A 21,420-nucleotide genomic window follows, 5' to 3' on the forward strand; every position below is an offset into this window, starting at 1 on the left:
TCCCCCTCCTCCCCAATCCCGCACCTCCACCTCCCCCCCCAATCCCGTACCTCCCCCTCCCCTTAATCCCACACCTCCCCCTCCCCCCAATCCCACACCTCCCCCTCCCCCCCCAATCCCACACCTCCCCCTCCCCCCCCAATCCCATACCTCCCCCCCTTCCCTCCCCCCAATCCCGCACTGCCCTCTTCCCCTCCCACAACCCTTGTCCAACCCAGAACCACTCAAAAGATCCGCAATGGCAGAATTTCATGTCAATATTTCCCAAACATTGGTCCTATCATTTTAGCCTGCTCCATCTGCACTCAGTACTGTGCACCTGTTGCTGCACGTCAAACGCTGGGAGGGTATTTGCTAACATGCAAACCATTACATTCCACAACAGAAGTACGACATGAATATTGTTTAATCTGCACAATCATTGATCAATAATAGCCTTTACATTTACACAAGCAATTTTATTCACCTACCTGTAATATTTACAAATGACCCCTTTTTTCCACATACAACAATGAAAAATGTAATGGTCAGAGATCACAATGCAAGTCCTGTAAGACCAAAGTCTCACATCTTAACATCAATTCTAATGTCGTCAAGTGTAAAAATGGGTAGTTTTCCCAGACAATGCACAGTTTGCACTCACTTGCACATCACAGGCAAAATTCTTATTTGTCTTCAAGTTTCACATTCATGGTATTAAGACTTTTCTTTTAAAGTAAGCAGCACATTGAGGATGTCGTGCAGTGATTAGAGGAGCAGAAGAGGTGACGGTAAACGCATGCTAAACCTCCGAGGCAACGGTCCCTTCTGTTGGCCTATGCTGGAGATTTCTCAGGCACGTGCTGAGCCATATCCAGTTGGATTTGTGGTTTTAGAGACGGGACTTTCTTGCCGTTTTCTCGCCGACCCTATAGCCATCAAGAGCAAACAGAATAAGATTCTTACATGCGATAGCAGGATGCGTGCACATTTTGCAAAGCCAAATCCTTTTCCATAATCACGCATCACTATCTGTGCGAATGGTAACATAGTGGTTATGTTACTGGACTAATAATCCACTGATCCAGAAACATGAGTTCAAATCCCCCAACGGCAGTTGTGGAATTTAAGTTCAATTAAATAAATCTGGAATCAAAAAAGCTCGTGTCAGTAATGGTGACCATGAATCTACCGGATTGTCGTAAAAACCCATCGGGTTCACAAATGTCCTTTAGGGAAGGAAATCTGCCATCCTTACCCGGTCTGGCCTATATGTGACTCCAGACCCATAGCAATGCGCATTCCCAATGTTAATCGCTCCAGCATTGGCGGCCATGCCTTCAGCTGTCTGTGTCCTAAGCTCTGGCATTCCCTTCCCAACCTCTTCTCCTCTCTATGCTCTATATAAAGCAACTGAACTTCTTTTTAGTAAAGTGTGAGGTTGTGCATGTTGGTAGGATGAATAAGTAGGCCGCATACTTCTTGGAAAATAAGTGTCTAAATGGGGTAGAGGAGTAGATGGATCTTAGGGGACAGAAACAGAAATCACTAAAAGTAGCGATGCAGGTTAATAAGGGCATAAAAAAGGCAAAGCATTGTAGTTCATTTCTAGAGGGATAGAATTAAAAAGCAAAGAGGTTATGTTAACCTTGGTTAGACCACACTTGAAGGAGTACTATGAACAGTTGTGGTTTCCATATTATAAAGAGGATATAGAGGTACTGGAGAAGGTGCAACAAAGATTTACTAGAATGATTCCAGACCAGAGAGGTTATACCTAAAGGAAGGATTGAACAGGCCGGGCTTTTTTCTCTAGAAAAGAGAAGACTCAGTAATGACCTAATAGGGGTCTTTAAAATTATGAAGGGGTTTGATAGGGTAGCTGAAGAGAAGATGTAGGGGAGACCAGAACTAAGAGCCATAAATATAAGATAGTCACCAATAGGGAATTCAGGAGTAACTTCTTTACCAGAGAGTGGTTAGAATATGGAACTCCCTACCACAAAGAGTAGTGAGGCGACTAACATAGACGCATTTAAGGGAAAGCTAGATAAACACATGAGGGAGAAAGGAATAGAAGGATATGTTGATTGGGGTGAGATGGTGTGTGTGGAGCATAAACCCGGCATGGACCTGTTTGGCCAAATGGCCTGTTTCTGTGCTGTAAGTACTATGTAATACTATTTAACATACATCTTTAAGTTGCTCCTTAAAACCGACCTCTTTGACCAAGCCTTTGGTAACACGTCCTATGAACTATTTTATGTGGATCGGTGACAAATTTTATCTGATTGTGCTCCTGTGAAGCACCTTGGAATGTTTTTACTACATTAAGGATGCTATATAAATGCAAGTTGTTGTTCATGCCCACTGTGGTACTCATCCTGAGACATTGCTGAAGACAAAATAAATGCTTTAACAGGGTTGAGCTAAAAGGCTTTCTGCAATGGGACCCGTTTTACAAGGAGCTGCTGTTAGGATCCAAGTCAGTAAGTGTGGTGGTAATATTTTCAATGTTAAGCACTCCCTCAGTCTGGTTATCAAAACAAAAGGCAGTTAAATAACTCCCCTCAAAGTGAATTGAGACCAGGAATGCCTGGTTCGATCCTCGGTTTGTGTTTAAGTAGCAAGTTTCAGGCCATAGTATTAGTAGGAATTGTACACAAGACTTGAGCACAAAATCTAGGCTGACTCTCCAGTGCAGTACTTGGGGAGTGCTGCACTGTCGGAGGTGCCGTCTTTCGGAGGCCTGCTCCCTCAGGTGGATGTAAAATATCCCATGGCACGATTGGAAGAAGAGGAGGGAAGTTCTCCCCAGTGTCCTGGCCAATATTTATCACTCAACCAACATCATTAAAAACAGAGTTTATGGTCATTACCTCATTGCTGTTTGTGGGACCTTGCTGTGCACAGATTGCCTGCTGCATTTCCTATATCACAACAGTGACTGCATAATTGGCTGTAAGGCACTTTGGGACATCCTGAGGTCGTGAAAGGCGCTTTATAAATGTAAGTTCTTTCTTTTAGTTGTACTACTGGTAGTTGTGGTCATAATAGTTAGCCTCTGACCCTTAGATTAGGGAGCAGGAAAACATTTTCCAGGTATCAATGTTTCCTGATTGACACACAAGACCAAAAAGGATGGTACACTTGTATTCAAAGTCAGCTGAGCAACATTGTGAGAAATCTATTCAGCTGAAAACATTGGCACATTTGCAGTCTGCAATACATTTACTGATTTTGTCATCACCATTCTCTGACACGGTCATGCCTGCAGAAGCACAATTCTACTGCTAGATGGAGTTTCCAACTGTGGCACGCAGACAGACATCTCTGAGGGGTATGCAGGAGCAATTGTCTAATGGAGGATTTTATTTACTAATTATTTTATTTATTGCATTTTTATAAAGACTACTCAGACAAAGCTTTGAAACTCTGTAGGAATTTGTTACATAAAGTAGTTTATTTACTTCAAGATGTACCAATGAGAACACAGATAGAGAGAGACGGTGACGTACAGAGCCCTCACCTCCAATTAATCCACATGGTTTCAGTTGCCCAGCAACTGTCCAGTCTAACTGAGCTCAGAATAAAGGCAGGTTTATTTCCGGTTGTGTACGTTGCACTATAACAGTTTAAAATGGACAGATGGTTAAAGACAGTTAGTATTACGAAGAACACAAAAAGTATCAGAAATGAGAAGTGAAGTAATGACATTTGCCGTGCCAGTATCAGTGCACTGACTCAACACACAAATCTCAGCTTGTGATCAAAACGTTAACACCAGGGACAAAACAAGATCTATATCAAAGAGATGAAATATGATGAAAAGTATATCGAAATGGGATTTACTTGGACTGTAACCGGCGAATACCCTCAGCCGCAGTGTGACAATATTAAGGCCCTTAAAGCCCACACTTAGTGAGTTACAGAGATGCTTAATAGCACAGAAACTAATATTACCTGCAGCTGCAGACATGGTAGGCACTATGCTTGCAGAAAAGGTCCAAAAATTAATTCAGTTAGTGCCATTATCAAACAACACATCATCATAGACAGTCCCTCGAAATCGAGGAAGACTTGCTTCCACTCTAAAAGTGAGTTCTCAGGTGATTGTCCAGTCCAATACGGGAATTACAGTCTCTGTCACAGGTGGGACAGACAGTGGTTGAAGGAAAGGGTGGGTGGGGAGTCTGGTTTGCCGCACGCTCTTTCCGCTGCCTGCGCTTGTTTTCTGCATGCTCTCGGCGACGAGACTCGAGGTGCTCAGTGCCCTCCCGGATGCTCTTCCTCCACTTAGGGCGGTCTTTGGCCAGTGACTCCCAGTGTCGGTGGGGATGTTGTACTTTATCAAGGAAGCTTTGAGGGTGTCCTTGAAACATTTCCTCTGCCCACCTGGGGCTCGTTTGCCATGTAGGAGTTCTGAGTAGAGCTTTGGGAGTCTTGTGTCGGGCATGAGGGTGACGTGGCCTGCCCAATGGAGCTGGTCGAGTCTGGTCAGTGCTTCGATGCTGCGGATATTGGCCTGATAGAGGACACTGACGTTGGTGCTTCTATCCTCCAAGAGGATTTACAGGATCTTGCGGAGACATCGCTGGTGGTACTTCTCCAGCGCTTTGCAGTGTCTACTTTATATGGTCCACGTCTCTGAGCCATATAGGAGGGCGGGTATCACTACTGCCCTGTAGACCATAAGCTTGGTGTCAGATTTGAGGTCCTGGTCTTCGAACACTCTCTTCCTCGGGCGACCAAAGGCTGCGCTGGCACACTGGAGGCGGTGTTGGACCTCGTTATCAATAGTAGGCTCCCGAGGTATGGAAAATGGTCCACGTTGTCCAAAGCCGCGCGGTGGATTTTGATGACCGGGGGGCAATGCTGTGTGGCGGGGTCAGGTTGGTGGAGGACCTTTGTCTTACGGATGTTTAGTGAAAGGCCTATGCTTTTGTACACCTCGGTGAAGATGTTGACAATGACTTGGAGTTTGGCGTCCGAATATGCCAAAATATACTAAACAACAATGTCACGTCGAATGACATGGCCAATGATGTCCTACTCAATTAGTGAACCATGTAATTAGCAGACAATACTTTTAAAAAATTCCTTCATGGGATGTAGGCGTCACTGGCAAGGCCAGCATTTATTGCCCATCCCTAATTGCCCGAGAAGGTGGTGGTGAGCCACCTTATTGAACCGCGACAGTCCATATGGTGAAAGTGCTCCCACAGTGCTGTTAGGGAGGGAGTTCCAGGATTTTGACTGAGCGACGATGAAGGAATGGGGCTATATTTCCAAGTCAGGATGATGTGCGACTTGGAGGGGATCATGGAGGTGGTGGTGCTCCCATGCGCCTGCTGCCCTTGTCCTTCTAGGTGGTAGGGATTATGGGTTTGGGAAGTGTTGCCAAAGAAGCCTTGGCGAGTTGCTGCAGAGCATCTTGTAGATGGTACACACTGCAGCCATGGTACGTCGATGATGGAGAGTGAATGTTTAAGGTGGTGGATGGAGTGCCAATCAAGCGGGCTGCTTTGTCCTGGATAGTGTCGAGCTTCTTGAGTGTTGTTGGAGCTGCACTCATCCAGGCAAGTGGAGAATATTCCATCACACTTCTGACTTGTGCCTTGTAGATGGTGGAAAGGCTTTGGGGAGTCAGGAAGTGAGACACTCACTGCAGAATACCCAGCCTCTGACCTACTCTTGTTGCCACAGTATTTATGTGGCTAGTCCAGTTAAGTTTCTGGTCAATGGTGACCCCCAGGATGTTAATGGTGGGGAATTCGGCAATGGAAATGCCATTGAATGTCAATGGGAGGTGGCTATACTCTCGCTTGTTGGAGATAGTCATTGCCTGGCACTTGTGCGGCACGAATGTTATTTGCCACCCATTAGCCCAAGCCTCAATGTCGTCCAAGTCTTGCTGCATGTGGGCATGGACTGCTCCATTTCTGAGGAGTTGTGAATGGAACTGAATACTGTGCATTCATCAGCGAACATCCCCACTTCTGACCTTATGATGAAAGGAAGGTCATTGATGAAGCAGCTGAAGATGGTTCGGCCAAGATCACTGCCCTGAGGAACTCCTGCAGCGATGCCCTGGGGCTGTGATGATTGACCTCCAACCACAACCATCTTCCTTTGTGCTAGGTATGACTCCAGCCAGTGGAGAGTTTTCCCCCTGATCCCCATTGACTTCAGTTTTACTAGGGCTCCCTGATGCCACACTCGGCCAAATGCTGCCTTGATGTCAAGGGCAGTCACTCTCACCTCACCTCTGGAATTCAGCTCTTTTGTCCATGTTTGGACCAAGGCTGTAATGAGGTCTGGAGCCGAGTGGTCCTGGCGGAACCCAAACTGGGCATCGGTGAGCAGCTGGACAAATCCGCTGACTTTGCTCTGCCGTTGGATGAATCCACCGATGTGGAAGGCTTGGCTCACCTTGCGGTGTACGTGCGGTACCTTTATGAAGGTGCAATACCGGAGGACATTGTCTGTTGCTGCCTACCAAAACAACAGCTGAGGAGATTTTCCAGTTGCTTGACAGCTTCATAAATGAACATATCGTCTGGTCACAATGTATTGGCATTGGCACCAATGGAGCAAAGTCAATGACTGGTAGGCATAGTGAAGTAGTGACGCGTATCAAAGCAGTCACTCCCAATGTGATGTGGATGCATTGCAGGATACACAGGGAAGCACTCGCTGCCGAAAACATGCCTACCCACTCGAAGGAGGTGCTAGACAATGGTGTGATGGTAAACTTCATAAAAGCTCAACTCTTGAATTCCAGAATATTCGCCGCTCTATGTAATGAGATGGGAAGCGAGCACATCAACCTATTGCTCCACACGGAGGTTCGATGGCTCTCACATGGCAAGGTCTGGGCAAGTTTCTTTGAACTTCACTCCGAGATCAAGTTCTTTACAGACTACCCATTCCCGCTCTCTCACTGCCTGCATGACACGGCCTGGCTCTCGTGGCATGCCTCCCTGATAAAAGTGCAACATCCCCACTGACACCTGGGAGTCCCTGGCCAAAGACCGCCCTAAGTGGAGGAAGTGCATCCGAGAGGGCGATGAGCACCTCGAGTCTCGTCACTAAGAGCATGCAGAAATCAAGCGCAGGCAGCGGAAAGAGTGTGCGGCAAACCAGTCCCACCCACCCTTTCCCTCAATGTCTATCTGTCCCACCTGTGACAGGGACTGTGGTTCTCGTATTGGAGTGTTCAGCCACCTAAGGACTCATTTTCAGAGTGGAAGCAAGTCTTCCTCGATTCCGAGGGACTGCCGATTATGACGTCTTATGAGATATATTCCCTCGCCTTTTTTCTCTTTCTTGCCTGAATGAACTAAAGCTAGGACTTCAAGGGCTGAGTGCAACCGTCTTCAATGTCCAGGACAAAATTGAGTCAGTGATAAAAAGAAGCTGGAATTCTAGGCTCGCTTTGTGGAGGAAAACGACACTGAAATTTTCCCAAACATGCACGAATTCCTGACAACGAATGAATACAGTTGCAGGACAGTTTTAAAGGTGACATCAGGCAACAGCTAACTGAACTGGCGAGGCAATTGTGTGAGTACATTGCCTCAATGGGAAACGCAAACCCTTTCAAAAACGTTCCCGCAGTTCCCGTACTGCAAGACTTCTCAATAAAAGAACAAGAGGACCTCCTGGGAATGTCAACTGATGGCGGAGTCAAAATTGAGTTCCAACAAGAGCAGTTGGCTGAGTTTTGGGTCCAAATGGAAGCAGAGTTCCCCGAATTGTCAAACAAGGCTGTCAGGTTTTGATACCATTTGCTACAACTTACCTGTATGAAAGTGGATTTGCATCTATCACTGGAATCAAATCAAAGTATCGTCAGCGCTTTTGTGTAGAAAATTTATAAGCCAAACTATCACCTAGCACTCCAAACATTAAAGAAAGAAAGACTTACATTTATATAGCACCTTTCACATCCACCGGACGTCTCAAAGTGCTTTACAGCCATTAAAGTACTTTTGGAGTGTAGTCACTGTTGTAATGTAGGAAACTCAGCAGCCAACTTGCACACAGCAAACTCCCATAAACAGCAATGTGATAATGACCAGATAATCTGTTTTTGTTATGTTGATTGAGGGATAAAAATTGGCCAAGACACCAGGGATAACTCACCTGCTCTTCTTCAAAATAGTGCCATGGGATCTTTTACATCCACCTGAGAGCGTAGACAGGACCTCAGTGTAACATCTCATCCGAAAGACAGCACCTCCAACAGTGACTGGACTACCATAATTCTACCATAATTAAAAAGAAGTCTTTCTCAGTATTGTATTTTGATGTGGCAACACTTTGGGTCAAAAAAAATCTCCTCAAAATGCCTTTTCCTTGGAGTACCTTGACAATAAAACTGATATATGCTACCAGCACAGTTAAATAACACAGGCTGGCTTGTATATTCACACGGATCTCTGCTTAATGAGGTCTGAGGCAATTTTAAACTGTTTATTACTGTCAATAAAACAAGAGTTGACTGATTTTCTTCACTTTTTACTTCATAATATGCAGGTCTGGTTCGAGTGTCTCCTCCCTCATTTCTTATTATGCACGCCCCATTGTATTTTGTTTGCCCCGGTAGTCACATTACATTTGGTTCCCTTACCACCATTTACGATGCCCTTGCTCAAAGTGTTCAAGAACACACCCCTGAACTGCAAATCCCTTGGTGTAAAAACACAGTGTAAAATGAACTACCATTCCTGCTGTCTGCGATGCAGCAATGAAGGTTCTCTTCTAAGAGACTCCCTGAAACATCGACAGTTTGGATTTGCACAAACCTTTTTACACAGCTGACATAGACATGACCGAGGCCTGCATCAGGGCTGCAGGCTGCTTCCAACACTGCTGAGAGATTGAGGTGCCAAGTCTGATGTATCTGAAGAATGTTCTATTTCTGAGGTTTCCATTTGTTCATGTCCAACACCCAAATGACCATTGTCACAGTCCCTAGAGGTCTCCCAATTGGCTCCTGGACTTTCTTCTCCTGACGTTTCATCTGCCACTTTAGATTCTGCACTGAGTATTAAAGCATTTGGTATTATATTAGACAACTCAGAAAGAACATTGTCGAGCTCTTGATGCTCCAGCACTTTAATTTTTATTTCGCTGCTGACATCCATGTTGGGCTCATACTCATTGAAACTTTCTTGACCACTGAAAGGTTGTATTGAACCTTCAGGATATTGATCGTCTTGGTTTATGAGTTCATGCCCGTCATGGCTGTTAATGGGGTTGTTCTCACTGCTATTCAGCCTCAGAGCAGATACAGCTATCTCCGTTTCACCAGCCTCGGCCTGGTTGCCCTCATACACTTGTGTCTCCAACTCATTGGTGATTTGGTTACTGCCGTTTTGGAGATAAGCTCTTGGTGTGCAGAGTCCCAGCAAGGCGTTGCTCAAAGCAGGATCAGTCCAATTACCCATGCTGTTTTCATCAGTCAGCAGATGGGGCCTAGGTGTGCTCACCATCAACTCAGGTTCCTGTTCTTCACATATAATGGTCTCTGCTCCCCTGTAACACAATGCTTTGGGATGATAATTCTCTTTATGAAGTTGCCTTCCATCAACAGTTGCAGTGAACCCAAAATGGAGATGATGCATTGCACTCAACTTGTGAATGCTCTTATTCAATTCTGCTGCACCCGCTGCATTATACAGTTCAAGTCCGCCGTGTGTCCATTCTAGGCCATGCTCAAAATCTAATCCTTTCTCTGTCTCCTGATTTGGATGGTGCGATGCTGTGTCTTCTTCAGAAGGAGACCAGAAACGTAAAATGGACTCGGTACCTGTAGTCAGTTCCAACTCGGTTGCACTGTGGAATTCATTTTTGCTGAAAAAATTCTGACTGATCACCTCTTTGGAATTCAAGCAATGGAGGAGAGACACTTCCGTGTGTGTACCTGTGGTGTCATTTGCCTCGGTTAGGGTCTCACTGTAACATACATTTCCAGGCAGTAACTTGGAGATGTTTGTAGAAACAAGTGCATTTATTTCACTCACCCGCTTAGCGCCCACAGGAGTTTCAGTCAAATCTACCTCTGGGCAGAAAACCCTCTCAGAATGATTAGCCACCATGCTGAACATACTCGCATCGGCAAACTGGATGGAAGTCTCGAAAGGGAAAGGCACAAGGCTCAGGCTGGGAGGCATCTCAGCAATGAGGTCTCCCCGTGCATTCTCTTCCAAATTTGAAGCAGCACCAAGAGGTCCCTGTCCACTGATCCCATTTGGTGGTTGTTCCCATTGGCTGGCTTTTCCCAAGGATCTCTGAAGCTCTTGACCGGTGGTTACCAAAAAATTTGAATCAAGGTTCTTGCTGCTTGCAACTTTCCAATGTTCCCAATATTCCGAAAGTGAAAACACGAATGTGATCCGAATCCCTGACGGCAAATCCGTGTCAGCATTTTTCGGGACCGCCACTGCAAGCTGTGTCTGTTCCACTGGCAGACCACCAGGGCTCACCTCCCCATTGCTGCTGGGAGGGAAGGAATGAATTCCCAAAGCTGGTCCTGTATATCTCCCTGCTCTGGAGGGCAGCACATCTTGCATTGCATGCAGAGTGTCTGAGGTAATACTATCACCGCTGCTTGATGCTGATGCATCAGAGGCTGGTGAATTCTCAACTCCCACTGTGCTGCTGGTAATCACTGCCTGAGCAGAGTACACTGACTTTTCAAACCCCTCGCTGTTCAACATTAGCCTTCCTTGGCTGTCTTGGGACACTGAAATAGGCATCCCCATCTTCTTGAAGGTCCCGCTCCTAGTCTCTTGTTGGGGAACTGCGTTCGGCTGCTTGCTTGATCCTTTATGTGAATCAAAAAGCCCATTACCTACATGCTTCTCGTACCTGACTACACTGAGATTGGACGTGTTAATAACTGAGCACACGGTGATATCTGGCACATCACAAGGAGATGCAGTGCCTGAGCTAGTCACCAAAGCACGCCTGTTGTAGCTTCCACCCGAACCCACGGAACTTTGACTGGCAACGGTACTTAGTAAACGGGTTAAATGTGTCAAATGCACACAGGAAGAGCTGCTGGGTAAAGAAAGCAGATTGCTCAGTTGATTCCCACTGCCCGCAGAAGACAGAGACAGGCTTCCCTGCGCTTCTTGAACCTGTTCGATCATCGCAGGTTCCGTGGAAGCAGTGGAGACCAGCCCAATTAATGTTGATGGGTTGAGACAAATAGAAAAACTGTTCTCTTTATAACTCGCCCCATCTGCTGGCTTGCTCTCATCGCGCAACTCTTCACCTTCCAATGGAACAGTGTCGGCTGCAACAGTGCCGTGTCGCCTGTTTATTTCCGCACAAGGTGGGCGATCGGCTAGGTTTCCCTCCAGCTTCAGGCAGCCTCCTACACCCACTGGGACTGAAGCACTGACCAAGTCGGCCATCACATTGGGAGGTCCCCCTGCCTGCGAGGGCCAGCCATCCCCGGCACTGCTCCGTGCCACACTGACCGCTGGATGCTCATCGCTCTCCGCTCGACTACTAGGCCGGTGAAGCGAGCTCGATGGGTTAACTCCGTCGGTGTTCAGTTTACCAGCCGCAGGGGTCGTTGGGTCAGCACTTATCGCAGTAACTGCTGCGTTGGCCGTCCCAACCTGTTGGCCTTCTCCAGCACCAAGTGAAGCAACATCTGAACAGTGTCGGGTTGCCTTGCACCCTGCAGCAATAGAAGGTCCAAGCGAAGCCGCCACTAAGTGCCTGTCTATCGAGGTCACCGTATTCGATGAAGGTAGTGTAATGCCCGCTTTCTGCTTCAGTTCGATACCCCCAAAACAGACAGCCATGCTCTGTTCCACATCGGTTACACCAGGAGACAGTGAGGTCACAATTGTTGCATTTTGTCCCTCATTGTCTTCTGGAATAATACCCAAAGAGCGTAAAATGAATTCTAAGGTGTCCGAATCATTTGTTAAAAGGATCTCGGGATCCGATACTGAGTTTAGCTTCTCAACAACTGTATCTGGGGACGATTTACTTATTTTGCTGTCATTTGTTGTGCAGGCGTCAGTTGTTGGAAACTTATTTTTTGTATGGATTCCTGCAGAAAGCCCACAATGCGATCCTGTGTGGCGTTGGTTGTGAACTGATGTGGAAATGGAGTCTGTTTGAGCACCAGACACTTTGGAAGATGGAGCAGGGGAGACGAGGGGTTGTTCTGGAACAGCCTCTGAAGATGGAACTGAAACCTCATTCTTTTGACCATTTGATTCTGCACTTGACGAGGGAACACCCACATTAGCGGGGGATGTTTGCGCTCTACTCAATTCTTCAGACCTGAATGGTGAAGTCGAGTTCTTCTGGAAGCCTCGTGAAGTGGCAGAGCATTCACTGACCTCTGCAGTTTGCCGTCCTGGTACACTCGGAGGAGAAGATGTAATGTCCATTTTGTCTGGAATTTGCAGGTTCCCTGATACTTCACTTGAACCTGCCTTCTGTATTTCAGCTGGTTCTGTGGGATGTGATCCAGGGGCACTTGTAGAGATTGCACGGTTGACTTGACCTGTTGAGCCTGTAAGTTGCTGTCTTATCAATGACTGTTCAGTTTTGCCTTTTGATTGCTTCAAGGGAGTTGCATTTTTATCATTGCAAATAATCTCAAATGAAGGAGCCCCCTCTGCATTCAGCCTCTCTTGAGCTCTTGAATGAGAGTTTGATACATGTGGCAAATATTCATTATTCACAAATTCCGCAACTTGTTGCACTACTGTAGTGTTCTGTGAACCAGCAGTCGGACTCCAATTATCTGGACAGTCAATCATCTGGGAAGCATGGATGTCACAAGGTGACTGTACAGAACTGACAGATGGGGTATTTATTTTGCCCAATTCAGACCGAGATGGTTGAACGGTTGTTGACGAGACTTCCACTTTCTGACGTTTTGAATGACCACTCATTTTATTGATATACGAAGTCCGCAACATATCATATAATGCTTCGATTTCTTTTAAACTTTGTTCATCTTGCTGAGATGCACTTGTCTTTAGGACTGGAGTATCTGTCTGATTAATGTCAGATGCATTTCCGGCATCCAGTGACTGCACGTAATGATTAGATCTTCCATTTTGTTGGCTTGAGCCAAGATAATTGGGGTTAACAGATACAGAGGCTAAAGTTTTCAGACTCTTTGAGCTGGACTTTAAACCGTTAAATGAATCATTTTGCAGGTTGGCCTTGGCCCCACAGTGGGCACGGAAATAAGAAGTTGCTGCATCATCTTGACAAGCAGAATTGTCCTCATGAGCTTGGAGAGATGGGCCAGTTTGTTCGTTCAGTGAATGGCAATGTTGGTGATTTACCACATGAGGAGTTGAAGCTTGCGCGCCTTGCCTTGGAAACACAGGATTGCTGTTCATATTTCTGCTTTGCGCGCAGTGATCGCTCAGTGAAGAAACCTCGCTCAGATCTTTAAAGTTTGAATAAGTAGTTGGGCTTGTGTTCAGGGACACATGGTTAACATGAGAAATCTCCAAGTTGTCTCCTTTCCATTCAGCCCCATTACCCTTCTGTAGCCTCTGAGGTACCGATGGAGGGCATGACTCGAGGATGTCTATGCATTCATTCACCAAATCGATTGAACTTTGAGGTATTATACCGATGTCCTTACACAATGTATTGTGTGTTGTAAATTGACAAGATTGCACCGCTGCAGGACTTTGCTGTGGTACGTTCACTTCACGTGACAGTAGATCGACCTGCTCTGCTCTTCGTTTGTTTTTTTCCATAATCTCAAATGCAAAAATCAAGGACTTCAACTCTCTGCTCGTCAGTTCTGCAAGAAACCTCAGCACATCTGGAGACTTTCTCTTCCTTGAAGACTGAGCATTCTTTTGCGAGTATATATCTGAAATGATTTGTTCTGTGTAAGTGTAGTCAGAATCCGCAAGGTGATTTTGAAAAGCTAGGCCACTATCCCTCTGAGCATCGGTTGGCAAAAAGGAAGCAGGCATTGAACCAGGAACCCGAGCGCAAAATGTATTTCCACTTGCCATCGTTCCATGTACACTCTCAAGTGTGTCTTCATGGCTGTGTTTCATAAAATGGTTTCCAGTTAATACTTGTGGAGCCGAGATGCTGACCCTTTGCAGAATCGGCATTGCCTCTCCCTGCTGGCCAGCCTCAAGCATGTTGTAGTCGATGGAATCTTTGTGAACTCCAGTATTTACGCTTTGAAATGGGATCAAATTAGGATAGCCTGCATTGGAACACTGCTGATTAGCAGTGGGGTTGTAAGGTCCATGAGCAGGAACTTGTTGGTAATTGGTACATACACGGCTATTCCAACAATGTTCACCAGCTCTAGCGGCAAAAGCCGTCTTACGACCAGACCAACTTGGAGGTTGCTCTGAAGTGAGGCGCATCTTGTGGTTGAGCAGAGGTGATCGGACATGAGCAGCAAGAGAACTCTGACCTCTGGGCTGTATACCAGTAGAAGTGGGACTCTGATACGGTGAGAAATTCCTGATGGTTGGATGGGCCTTTCGGTTCCACCATGTTGATCTATTTTGAGATGTCACACACTCACACGGCGTTCTAAAGCACGGTGGGTCTGATCGGATTGGTCTATTCTGAAAACAGGTAGGTTGGCTTCCAGTTGACAAAGACCTTGAATACGCAGGGGGGAATCGCGTTTTAGTTTGGGAACCTCCAGTTAGGGTAGACAGCAGGTATGACGGATAAAAAGTGGTATCACCGCAGGAAGATGGTAATTCATTTGAAGAATGGGCAGGTTGATTGGCATCTTCAGCTGGATAGATGGGTGCTGATTCATTGGCAGAATAGGTCGATCCACACGTGACCTTCCAAGGCTGGTGATTTGACGAAGGTAACCCATTATAAGCATATTCAGATCCCCTCAGAGTCTGCTGGGACAGTGGATATGATGCCATCAGCCCATTCTGATTGTCGAAAGCTTGGTGAACATAGTTATTTGCAACGCCACGTTGCATCTTTGGTCGCGTTAATTAGGTTGCACTCAATCAGCTTTGTTCTTTTTGTTCTCTTGTTAAATAATTCCTGTGACCTGTGAATAAGAAAAAGTCAAAACTTTTAGAAATACAGCAAAAAATAATGTATTATCTCTCTCTATATATATATATAAAAAATCCTGCCCACAAACCTCACTTCCTGTTGTCACAATTTCTGGTCACAGGTTTGTGTCAATTTTTCCCATTGTAAATTGGTATGTCAACACTTCCCATTCATTTGCACCATAAACTGTCACAATGTAGTTCAAAGAATCCTAGAAACTTACAGCACAGAAGGAGGCCATTCGGCCCGTCGTGCCTGTGCCGGCTCTTTTGAAAGAGCAGTCGTACATAGTCCTACACCCCTGCTTTCTGTCCACAACTCAGTAAGTTCACAGTACTGAGGGAGCGCTGCACTGTCGGAGGTGCAGTACTGAGGGAGCGCCGCACTGTCGGAGGTGCAGTACTGAGGGAATGCCGCACTGTCGGAGGGGCAGTACAGAGGGAGCGCCGCACTGTCGGAGGGGCAGTGCTGAGGGAGCATTGCACTGTCGGAGGGGCAGTACTGAGGGAGCGCCACACTGTCGGAGGGGCAGTACTGAGGGAGCGCCGCACTGTCGGAGGGGCAGTACAGAGGGAATGCCGCACTGTCGGAGGGGCAGTACTGAGCGAGTGCCGCACTGTCGGAGGGGCAGTACTGAGGGAGCGCCGCACTGTCGGAGGGGCAGTACAGAGGGAGCGCCGCACTGTCGGAGGACAGTACTGAGGGAGCGCCGCACTGTCGGAGGGACAGTACTGAGGGAGCGCCGCACTGTCGGAGGGACAGTACTGAGGGAGCGCCGCACTGTCGGAGGGACAGTGCTGAGGGAGTGCTGCACTGTCGGAGGGGCAGTGCTGAGGGAGTGCTGCACTGTTGGAGGGACAGTACTGAGGGAGCGCCGCACTGTCGGAGGGGCAGTGCTGAGGGAGTGCCGCACTGTTGGAGGGACAGTACTGAGGGAGTGCTGCACTGTCGAAGATGCCGCCTTTCGGATGAGACGTTAAATCGCGGCCTCGTCTGCTCTCTCAAGTGGACGTAAAAGATCCCATGACGCTATTTTGAAGAAGAGCAGGGGAGTTATCCCCGGTGTCCTGATCAATATTTATCCCTCAATCAACATAACAAAAAAAAACAGATTATCTGGTCATTATCACTTTGCTGTTTGTGGGAGCTTGCTGTGCGCAAATTAGCTGCTGCATTTCCCACATTACACCAGTGACTACACTCCAAAAGTACTTTATTGGCTGTAAAGCGCCTTGAGACGTCCTGAGATCTTGAAAGGCGCTATATAAATGCAAGTCTTTCTTTCCTTTTATCCTCAAGTACCAGTCCAACTACCTTTTAAAATTATTTATGGAACCAGCTTCCAGCACCTTTTCAGGAAGAGTGTCCAGATCCCGACAACTCTGTGAAAATAAATTCTCCTCACCACCTCTTTTGCCGATGAAGTTGCAGGCTTTGGCCATAAGGTGGCGCTGTGGAGTAAATTCCTGAAGCTTATCTCTATTTAAATAAACTTTGGGCGAAAAATTCAGTGGCTTTATGCCACCTGTTTGTCATAAAATGGGGAAAGAGCAGTGGCTGCAGCTCTTTCGCCAACTTATGGTAGGTCCTGCTGTGTCCTCCATTTTGGACCTCCCCGTAGTGCTGCCTTAAGTGGCTTTTTAAAATATATATTGGATTGTCAAGGACAAACACGCATTTTATGAGAATATTGTACATATAGATGTGAATTCACACATTTTGTAAAAGTGTACATATATATTACGAAGCCACTGTAAATTTTGATTGCACTGTGCTTGTAGGAGGATCAAGGGGTATGGAGAGAAAACAGGATGAAATGTAAAATTATTGAACACCTCAATCCAAGAAATGTCCACCATCCATATTTTAATTCATTTTAAAATTTCTGTTGGGTGACATTTTATTGAGAAAACTTGACAGAATTGCAGTGTCTAAAACTTTTCCTCTCGTCATTGTTAGTCTGCTCTTTGTGCATCTAACTTTTCTCTCAGAAATACTTGTTCTGTTTCAGCAAGGGCAGACATTGGCGACGAGGTTCAACACCACCTCCAGTGTGCCAGCACAGCCATCAGCCGCCTGAGGAAGAGAGTGTTCGAAGATCAGGCCCTCAAATCTGGCACCAAACTCATGGTCTACAGGGCTGTAGTGATACCCGCCCTCCTGTATGGCTCAGAGACGTGGACCATATACAGTAGACACCTCAAATCGCTGGAGCAATACCACCAACGATGTCTCCGCAAGATCCTGCAAATTCCCTGGGAGCACAGACGCACCAATGTTAGCGTCCTCGATCAGGCCAACATCCCCAGCATCGAAGCACTGACCAGTCGACCAGCTTCGCTGGGCAGGTCACATTGTTCGGATGCCTGACACAAGACTCCCAAAGCAATCGCTCTACTCGGAACTCCTACATGGCAAGCAAGCCCCAGGTTGGTAGAGGAAACGTTTCAAGGACACTCTCAAAACCTCCTTGATAAAATGCAACATCCCCACTGACACCTGGGAGTCCCTGGCCAAAGACCACCCTAAATGGAGGAAGAGCATCCGGGAGGGTGCTGAGCACCTCGAGTCTCATCGCCGAGAGCATGCAGAAAGCAAGCATAGGCAGCGGAAGGAGCATGCGGCAAACCAGTCCCACCCACCCCTTCCTTCAACCACTGTCTGCCCCACCTGTGACAGAGACTGTAATTCCCGTATTGGACTATTCAGTCACCTGAGAACTCACTTTTAGAGTGGAAGCAAGTCTTCCTTGATTTCGAGGGACTGCCTTTGTTGATGATATTCCCTTGTGTGACACAGCTCCATTTTGTGGCATGAGCACACAGTTAGGCCGGAATGCAATAACTGAGCAAACAGTTAAGCCGAGCCTGTGACGTGCCTGTGAATACTGTACTCCGAGGACAGGGTGAAGTGGAATGGAATATGACTCCAGAGGATGCAATTTAATATGTTTCACACATTACGGCCTGAGTTGTCTCAACTGAATTGTCGAGGCGGTTAAGCAATGCCTTGATTTCGAAATTCTCATCCTTATTTTCAAATCCCTCCATGGACTCGCCCCTCCCTATCTCTGTAATCTCTCCAGCCCCCCCCCCCCCCCCGAGATGTCTGCGCTCCTCTAATTCTGCCCTCCTGAGCATCCCTGAATATAATTGCTCAACCATCGGTGGCTGCGCCTTCTGTTGCCTGGGCCGCAAGCTCTGGAACTCCCTACTTAATTCTCTCTGCATCTCTACATCTCTTTCCTCCTTCAAGATGCTCCTTAAAACATACCTCTTTGATCAAGCTTTTGGTCAACTGCGCTAATTTCTACTTATGCGGTTCTTTCGGTGTCAAATTTTTATCGCATGATAAGAACATAAGAAATAGCAGCAGTAGGCCATTTGGCCCCTCGAGCCTGCTCTGCCATTTAATATCATAGCTGATCTGTTCATGGACTCAGCTCCACTTCCCTGCCCGCTCCCCATAACCCTTTATCCCCTTATCGCTCAAAAGTCTGTATCTCCGCCTTAAATATATTCAATGACCCAGCCTTCACAGCTCTCTGGGGCAGAGAATTCCCTAGATTTACAACCCTCTGAGAGAAGAAATTCTTTCTCATCTTAGTTTTAAATGGGCGGCCCCTTATTCTGAGACTATGCCCCCTAGTTTTAGTTTCCCCTGAGTGGAAATATCCTCTCTGCATCCACCTTGTCGAGCCCACTCATTATCTTGTATGTTTCGATAAGATCAACTCTCATTCTTATGAACTCCAATGAGTAGAGGCCCAACCTACTCCATCTTTCTTCCTAAGTCAACCTCCTCATCTCCGGAATCAATCTAGTGAACCTTCTCTGAACAGCCTCCAATGCAAGTATATCCTTCCTTAAATATGGAGACCAAAACTGTACGCAGTATTCCAGGTGTGGCCTCACCAATACCCTGTACAGTTGTAGCAGGACTTCTCTGTTTTTATACTCTAACCCCCTTGCAATAAAGGCCAACATTCCATTCGCCTTCCTGATTACTTGCTGTACCTGCATACTAACTTTTTGTGTTTCATGCACAAGGACTCCCAGGTCCCTCTGTACTGCAGCACCTTGCAATTTTTCTCCATTTAAATTATAATTTGCTTTTCTATTTTTTCTGCCGGTGGATAACCTCACATTTTCCCACATTATACTCCATCTGCCAAATTTTTGCCCACTCACTTAGCCTGTCCATATCCCGTTGCAGATTTTTCGTGTCCTCCTCACAAATTGCTTTCCCACCCATCTTTGTGTCATCAGCAAACTTGGCTACATTACACTCGGTCCCTTCATCCAAGTCATTAATATAGATTGTAAATAGTTAAGGCCCCAGCACCAATCCCTGCGGCATCCCACTAGTCACTGTTTGCCAACCGGAAAATGACCCATTTATCCCGACTCTCTGTTTTCTGTGAGTTAGCCAATCCTCTATCGACGCTAGTATTACTCCCAATCCAGTATTTAACCCCTTGTAACCTGTATTACACTACCACCAGAGGGCCTACCAGTGGGCCCACCCACGAGGTACTTGCCCTCTGGAGTCTTATTAAAGGAGCTAAGGTCACACTTGCTCATTGTACACAGTACTCAGTTTCATCCCTTATTTTGAACGTATCAATTGGCGACGAGGTAACGAACAACCACGCAAAAATGCAAAGAACAGTTGGTATACTGGAGAAGTTCTCAGAAGGGGATGATTGGGAGGCCTTCGTGGAGAGACTCGACCTATAATTTGTGGCCAATGAGCTGGAAGGAGATGAGAACACTGCCAAACGAAGGGTGATCCTCCTAACTGTCTGTGGGGCAACAACCTATGGCCTCATGAAGAATCTCGTAGCTCTGGCAAAACCAACAACTAAATCCTATGAAGAATTGTGAACGCTGGTCCGGGAGCACCTAGATCCTAAGGAAAGTGTTTTGATGGCGAGATATCGATTCTACACATGTCAACGGTCGGAGGGCCAGGAAGTGGCGAGCTATGTCGCCGAACTAAGGCGCCTCGCAGGACATTGCGAATTTGAGGGATTTCTAGAACAAATGCTTAGAGACTTTTTTGTACTGGGTATTGGCCATGAGGTAATCCTACGCAAACTGTTGACTGTTGAAACTCCGAATCTAAGCAAAGCCATAACAATAGCCCAGGCATTTATGTCCACCGGCGACAACACCAAACAGATTTCGCAGAGTAAAGAAGTTTCGTCCAGTACTGTGCACAAAGTAACGTCGTTCTCGAGCAGGAATATACATGGCAGAACGTACACTCCGGCTACTGCTGCCCGACCTCAGATAACCCAGAGTCCACCATCAATTGTTAATGCGAGGCAGTTAACACTTTGTTGGCGTTGTGGAGGCCCCATCGAAGCCGCGTCAAGCACTATGCATGTAACGGTTGCAGAAAAATAGGACACCTCCAGTGAATGTGTAAGCGAGCTGCATACCCTGCAAACCACCACGTTGCAGAGGAAGATCGATCCACTGTGGATCAGGCTGAATTGGAGACTTGTACCGAGGAGGCAGAAGTGTACGGGGTACACACATTCACCACGAAATGTCCACCAATAATGTTGAAAGTTGAACTGAACGGAATTCCAGTATCTATGGAACTGGACACGGGTGCGAGTCAGTCCATAATGAGTAAAAAGACCTTCGACGGGCTGTGGTGCAACAAGGCACACAGGCCCAAGCTCAGCCCCATTCACACCAAACTAAGAACTTACACCAAGGAACTAATCCCTGTAATTGGCAGTGCAGAAGTCAAAGTCTCCTATGATGGAGCAGTACACAAACTCCCGCTGTGGATTGTGCCAGGGGATGGCCCCACGTTGTTTGGCAGAAGCTGGCTGGGAAAAATCCGCAAGAACTGGGATGACATCCGAGCGCTTTCGTCCGTCGACAACGCCTCATGTGCCCAGGTTCTGAGCAGGTTTTCATCATTGTTCGAGCCAGGCATTGGAAGCTTCTCAGGGGCGAAAGTGCAGATCCATTTGGTTCCCGGTCCGCGACCCATTCACCACAAGGTTCGGGCAGTACCGTACATGATGCGTGAGAAAGTGGAAATTGAGCTGGACAGGCTGCAGTGAGAAGGCATCATCAGGCCAATGGAATTCAACGACTGGGCTAGTCCGATTGTCCCGGTACTTAAAGAGGACGGCATGGTCAGAATTTGTGGGGACTATAAAGTAACGATTAACCATTTTTCGCTACAGGACCAGTACCCACTACCCAAGACAGACGACCTATTTGTGACCCTGGCTGGAGGGAAGACGTTCACCAAGCGGGACCTGACCTCAGTTACATGACGCAGGAACTGAAGGAGTCTTCAAAAGGCCTCACCTGCATCAACACGCACAAAGTTCTGTTC

At 46.8% G+C, this 21,420-nt stretch overlaps 1 protein-coding gene across 1 annotated transcript in view; it reads right to left on the minus strand.

The window, feature by feature from the left end:
* Window positions 1-388: 388 nt before the first annotated feature.
* The window catches only part of LOC139280885 (platelet binding protein GspB-like), a 90,037-nt gene continuing 69,005 nt past the window's right edge, over window positions 389-21,420 (minus strand). Inside the window, exons 2-3 of the mRNA XM_070900671.1 lie at window positions 8,790-15,043; window positions 389-908 (exon numbers count right to left, since the gene is read on the minus strand). Of these exons, the coding sequence (XP_070756772.1) occupies window positions 8,829-14,969 (6,141 nt within the window). The 5' untranslated portion in view covers window positions 14,970-15,043 and the 3' untranslated portion in view covers window positions 389-908; window positions 8,790-8,828. The remainder of the gene's footprint in view (window positions 909-8,789; window positions 15,044-21,420) is intronic.

The sequence above is a fragment of the Pristiophorus japonicus genome, chromosome 15 (genome assembly GCF_044704955.1).
Source record: "Pristiophorus japonicus isolate sPriJap1 chromosome 15, sPriJap1.hap1, whole genome shotgun sequence".
Lineage (NCBI taxonomy): Eukaryota > Metazoa > Chordata > Chondrichthyes > Pristiophoridae > Pristiophorus > Pristiophorus japonicus.